This window comes from Oppia nitens, unplaced genomic scaffold (assembly GCF_028296485.1).
Source record: "Oppia nitens isolate AA-2021 unplaced genomic scaffold, nextdenovo-longstitch-racon4-pilon3 scaffold36_pilon_pilon_pilon, whole genome shotgun sequence".
Classification (NCBI taxonomy): domain Eukaryota; kingdom Metazoa; phylum Arthropoda; class Arachnida; order Sarcoptiformes; family Oppiidae; genus Oppia; species Oppia nitens.
In genome coordinates this window covers 342928-349836 of record NW_026533217.1, presented here as the reverse complement: position 1 = coordinate 349836, position 6909 = coordinate 342928, and the positions used below count along the sequence as shown (strand labels likewise).

The 6909-nt window shown below is 18.5% G+C and overlaps 1 protein-coding gene across 1 annotated transcript; it reads left to right on the top strand.

Annotated features, from left to right (window-relative positions):
- Positions 1-3127: 3127 nt before the first annotated feature.
- On the top strand, positions 3128-4366 carry LOC128957103 (uncharacterized). Its single transcript, XM_054302818.1, has 3 exons — positions 3128-3163; positions 3345-3659; positions 4046-4366. Exons 2-3 carry the CDS (start codon positions 3426-3428, stop codon positions 4364-4366), a joined length of 555 nt encoding a protein of 184 aa, XP_054158793.1. The 5' UTR covers positions 3128-3163; positions 3345-3425.
- The last annotated feature ends 2543 nt before the right edge of the window (positions 4367-6909 follow it).

Genomic DNA, 6909 nt, shown 5'->3' with positions numbered 1-6909 from the left:
ATATTATCGCACATTATTACTAATCAGTGTTAATTAATAGTTTTTAATAACTATAATATAAAATCTAGTATAAACTATATAAAGTACCTGTATATCATATATATATATGTATATAATTTTAAATTAAATTATACTAATTAATAATGATGATAGATATCATTTTATTGAATGCAATTAGTATTTCATAATTATTTACAGTTAATAAAGTCATATACATGTATTGAAATATTGCAATATATTTTAAAAGTTGATAAGTTTTAAATATTGATATAAAGCTACAGTTTATTATATAATCTTATATATACATGTATATACCGTATATATGTAATTAAAAAAATTACCGCAAATTAAAAAAATTAAATTAAATTTGATTAATTTTTATTATTATACTCACTATTGTTTATATAATCAATTAATCAGTAATTATTATACATTAATTAATTATTAACAATATATACCGGTATATATATTATCTTTTTATAATAATTATCAAAAAAATAATATTAATAAATACATATAATTATAATACTTAAGAAATTATTTAATTTATTTAATTACTGTATTTAAAAAAATATATTATAGTTTTTTTAAATTTTATATCATAGATTAAATTATAATAATTGTTTTTATAGTTAATTTTTTTGTATAATATATTAATTTACAAAGTTATATATATATAAAAAAAATACAATATCCAGGTTATTTATTTATAACATTTATTACATTATTATAATCATAAGTTTTTATTTTTTTATGTATAAAAATTTTATATTTTAATAACTAAGTTACAATAAAAATCATAAATCAATATACTCAACAATATTACATAAAAAATTTTATTAGTAAAATAGTATTAACTTGAGATTATATCTATAATTTTATTGTTAAGTTTAAATTATTAATTAATTTTTTTGTTAAATTATTAAGAAATTATGACTAATATAATACTTACTGTAGTAATAATATTAATACAAATTAGTTATAAATTATTTATATATATATAAATCTATACATTATCTTTGATAACTAATTAATTCAATATACAAATAAACTATTGACTTATTTATTAATAAATGCCAATTATTACTATTGTAGTAATACCTTTATTATTAATTATTTTACTAATAATAAAATTATCAATAATTTTAAAAAATAATAATAAATATATTATAATAATATCTATTTAATTGAAAAATATTACTAGAAATTATGTTTAAAAATTTCAATGTAATTTTTTTTAAAACATTATTAATAATAATAGTATTAATAATAATAATACTTTAACAGTAATAATTTAATATTATTATTTTTTTTTTGAGAAAATAATATAAATTTATTACATTATAAAACAACAACAACAAAAATATTCAATAATTATTATTATTGATAATTATTAGTAACAGTTATAGATACTTATAGTAATTATTATTATTATTATTATTACTTAAACCGTTAATAACTGGTTAATCTTTGATGATGATAATAATAATAAATGTTATATTTTTTAATATATATATATATATATATATTTCTAACAATTAATATTATTACAACAGTATATTATATATAAACCACATTTTGTATATATTATGACTACATTTATGAAATACTAAACTAAATTATTAGATAAAACTAAAGCAATTATCTAATAATGATAGTGACTATCATTTTTTTATTGTTGATAATATATACAATATTTACAGTACAATATACAGTACACATCCGTGTTTGAAATTTATTGAAAATAATAATAATAATAATACAAAAAAATATATTGTAAATTATAATATACAGGGGTATAAATAGACGCTATTGTTTATTAGATAGTTTTTTTCTAGTTGTTATTGTTATTTTATTACTAAAAAATACATAATAATATTAGTATTTTAAAATAAATTAGCTAGCAAATAATATTAATAATATAATATTATTTTTTTTATAAATAAATTAGCTAGCTAATAATATTAATAATATAATATTACTTTTTTATAAATAAATTAGCTAGCTAATAATATTAATAATATAATATTACTTTTTTATAAATAAATTAGATAGCTAATAATAATAATAATAATGCCCGGTTATGATTTGGACAATTTCATAGAGTTAACCCCCAGTGAAAAAAGTGAACTAACCTGTAGTATATGTTTCGGTATATTTCGGGAACCGGTAGTTGCCGTTTGTTGTCGTCAAACATTTTGCCAAAATTGTATCGCCGATTGGCTGAGCAAAACTAATACCTGTCCTTATGATAGGAAAAAATTAAAATCAAATGGCCTAACACAACCACCCAGGTAATTACTAATTAAAAAATTAATAAAAATAATTAATATTTATATATATTTTTAAAAAATTATATGCAATTATATAATAGTTACTAATAGCTATAGAATTAATAGTTAATAATATTTTTAAAAAATTAAATTATAATTACTACTGATTATAAATTACCTATAAAAATGTTGTATTATTATTTTTAAAAACTAATTATTAAGTATAAATAGATTTTAAAAAATAATTATTTAATTTATTAGCTAGATAAAATTTATAAATAATTTTAATATATAATTTTTTTTAAATAGCAAACTTACTATAAACTAATAAACTTATATTATTATATATATATATAATATTATTATATTAAAACTTATAAATATATTATTTATAGTAAAATTTATTTATCTAAATACTAATAATTTTATTTTTTTAAAATAAATATTAAAACATACAATTTTATTTCTTAAAAATGTATAGATTATTGATAAATATGTTGTCTAACTTGAAGCTAGTATGCACTTACAGAGCACAGGGATGTCAACAGGTGCTACAATTGGATGCATACGACCAGCACATACAGCTATGTCCATATAATCTAATCATATGCCGCAAATGTCATACAAATATTATTACATACAATGATAATAATAATACTGATAGTCATAATTGTGTGGACAGTTTGCTGAATGTAAACCATGGACTCAAAGATGACATACAGACCATTGCCGGCGATAATCAACTAATAAGACAACAACTAATTGATTGTAAAAAAGAAAAACAATTACTTATGAATACAATCCATAGGCTATCAATTAATTTCAATAATAATACTAATAATAATGATAATACAAATTGTGATTTAATTAAATTAACAAATGATATAAAAGTATGTAATAGTTATCTATAAAAAAATAATTATTATATCAATTATTATTATATTAATAATTATTATATCAATTATTATTATATTAATAATTATTATATCAATTATAATTATATTAATAATTATTATATCAATTATTATTATGATTTATAACTGTTTTATTTTTGATTTTTTTGTTGTTTAGTTAACCGACTATCAGATTATATGTGAAGCCCGACTCCATATCACCGCACCGGTAGTCAATAGCCGGTCAACCGTACCTGAGATGACCACTAGGATAGTCCAGTTAGCTGGAGAAGCCCTGCTAAGTGAACTTAGTTTCAATGATTTATGTCAATCAATCAAACGTGGGGTTGAGTCGGAAATGGACGGTCTATGGCACTGTACAGTCCTATACGCTGATATAGGTAGCCATTCATTTACATACGATGACCAGTTTATTGTGGTCATACAATATGGGGGCAAATTGAAGCTAACTGTCCATAAAGTTTACGATGATGTTAGTATTAATTATTTTTATGATAATATAACTTATATATCCATAATAGTAATAGTTTATTAATATTAATATTAATAGATAGTATATTTAACAGTTAACTAATTAAAAATAAAATAAATAATTATAAAATAAACCGAAACCAAAATTATAGTTAAGTTTTTTTTATTTGGTTTATAACTCTAGTCTAACTTAAATATATTAATACATTATATAAGAGTAACTTTCTATAAGTTAATTGAGTTTTCGTATAAATTTTTTTTGTTTGTTTTAAAGTAATAATATTTAGTTTTTTTTCATTTAGTATTTGTTTTTAAACAAACTATTAATTTCAATAATTGTTTAATTAATTAATTAATTAAATTATTTGTTTTCAATTAAATATCAAGATTAACATCAAAAAGATGGCAAACCTATTGAAAAGCGGTAAACTCGGGGCTGAACTGGTCGTTGAACGCCGCGATATGTGCGACCAATACGTAGCGATTGTCAAACAGGTTGTACTTCAAGGGATCAAATCGTCGACCAGTTTAACACAATTAGTCAAATTGATTAGCAAACAGCTGTCCAAACGTGTGTCCGATAATAGTAACACGTGGCACGTGTTTGCTTTCAGGACTTATTTAGCTGATTGCTATTGTATGCCCAAAACGGGTAGTTTTATAACAATAACAATATCTGATTTAACTATTGTTGCATTTCAAGTGTGATATGATTATTATGTATCACCCAATCAAACAAACAAACATAAGATTTTATTATTATTTTTTTTAATTAAACATTTTAATTTTATTTTTAAATTTTTTGTTTCAATAAATAAACTTATATATAGAAAATTTAGTGTTATTTATAAAAAAAAGTAATTATTATAATAATTATTATTACTTATCAATAAATATTAATTTCATATTAAATTATATTTATTTTTTATAATTTAATTCATAATAATAAATACTATTTAAAACAAAAATAAAAAAATGTTTATAAAAATTGTAAAAATTTATCATAAATAAAATCATCCGGTATAGACATATGGGTTTTGTTAGCAATTGTATAAAATTGAACTAGGCCATTCAGGTCCAATTGTTTTAGTCCAATCCAATCATCCGTATAGTGTTTAGTCTTATTAAATGTTAGCCAATTTCTAGCCCAACCGTCCCAATAGCCAAACTGTGTGCTAATCGGCGGATAGACTATGTTTTCTCTGCCAAACGCTATCAATGCCAGACCGCGACTCAGAGCGAAATATATATATATACAGTATATAGAGATATATATATATAGAGAGAGAGAGAGAGAGAGAGAGAGATTTTTTTAGCAAACAATTAATATTTTTTTATGGATATGTCTATCAATTAGTAATGAATGAATGGGTTAGACATCCATAGGCTGTCTATACGGCATGTCTACAGTATATCAACAACAAAAAAAAGTTTTATTATTAAATATATTTTACTGAAAATCTGTTTACTTTATTAAATAGAGTCATAATTTTTGTTAATAAATAGTTTAGTTTATATTATTGTACAATAAAATAATAATATATTAATATACAGTATATAGTGTCTGTTTATTATATTTACAATAAATATTTAATTATTATATATTTTATCATAAAATTTAATAATAACTTTAAGAAAAAAGCAATATTTTTATTAATAAATACAATTTAAACAAAAAATAATTATAACATACAAAATACAGTATAATTAATATTATACCAAAATAAATATTAAAATTTATTACATATACAAATAAACAAATAATAATAATAATTTTATTATTATTTATGTATAATATTTAAGTACTAAGACAGTATTTAAGTATTTAAGACAGATTAGTATTAATTTTAGTCAATAATACAAATAAAATAAATTCAATTTAGTAAAAATTGTTTTATATAATATATTTTATTAATATGTATATTAATCACGAAATTTTTTCAAATTTAAAGCAAAGTATATATAATTTTATAATATATACTAATATATATATATAAGTTTTTATATCAATCAATATATATAGTAATAAAAAGGAGTAAAAATTGAATTATATTTATAATATATATATAATAAAGTATATATATATATGTAATAAACAATTAATAATAATTTTATTATTATTTATGCTAAACATTTAAGTATTTTTTAAAACAATTATATTTTATTAGTATATAGAGTACTCTATTATATAGAGTCTATATTATAGAGAAATAGGTAATAAAAATATAAAATATATATCATTGAGTCAGTTAGGTCTCAGTGTTGGTTTGGGACAACAATAGCATCGGTTTTGTTATATATTTACAATATATATATATAATTATTGTATATAAGTTTGACTAAACTATTTGAAAAGTAACTAAATTGTATTATTTATACTTTTTTTGTTGTTAATGTTTGTCTCTATGTCTATGATATAACAGTTATAATAATAATAATAACAATAACAATATATTTTTTGTAAAATAGTCAGTCAATTACTATTACTACTAAACAATTTTCATTATTATTGTTATTATTATACTGAACTACTGAGCCTTAAATATATATATATAAAAAATTACTTTAACATACAAAATACAGTATAATTAATATTAGAAAAAAAGAGTTTTGTATAGTATAGCTGCCACGTGTTGGCACGCGATTAATATTTCTATACAGCCGAAAAAAATATTAAAATTTATTACATTTATAAATAGACAAATACATGCATTTAAGCAATATTTAAAACAAATTAGTATTAACTTTAGTCAATAATACAGATAAAATAAATACAATGTAGTAAAAATTGTTTTATATAATATATTTTTTATTAATATGTATATTTCACACGAAATTTTTACAATACATAACTTAAAGCAAAGTATATATAATTTTATACTAATATATACTAATATATATATATGTTTTATATAAATCAATATATATATAGTAATAAAAAAGGAGTAAAAATTTTTGTTTATTAATATATTGAATTATATTTAAACTATATATAATACAGAATATATAAAATACAGTATATATATATAATATAGTATATATATATTACAGTATATATAATATAGTATATATAATACAATATATAAATTTATATTATTTAGTCAGTTTGGTCTCAGAGTTAGTTTTGGACAACAATAGCATCGGTTGTGTTATATATTTACAATAATAATAATTATTATTATTATAATTTGATATATGATTGACTAAATTATTTAAAAAATAAATATTGTTTAAGTTTGTGTGTATATGTC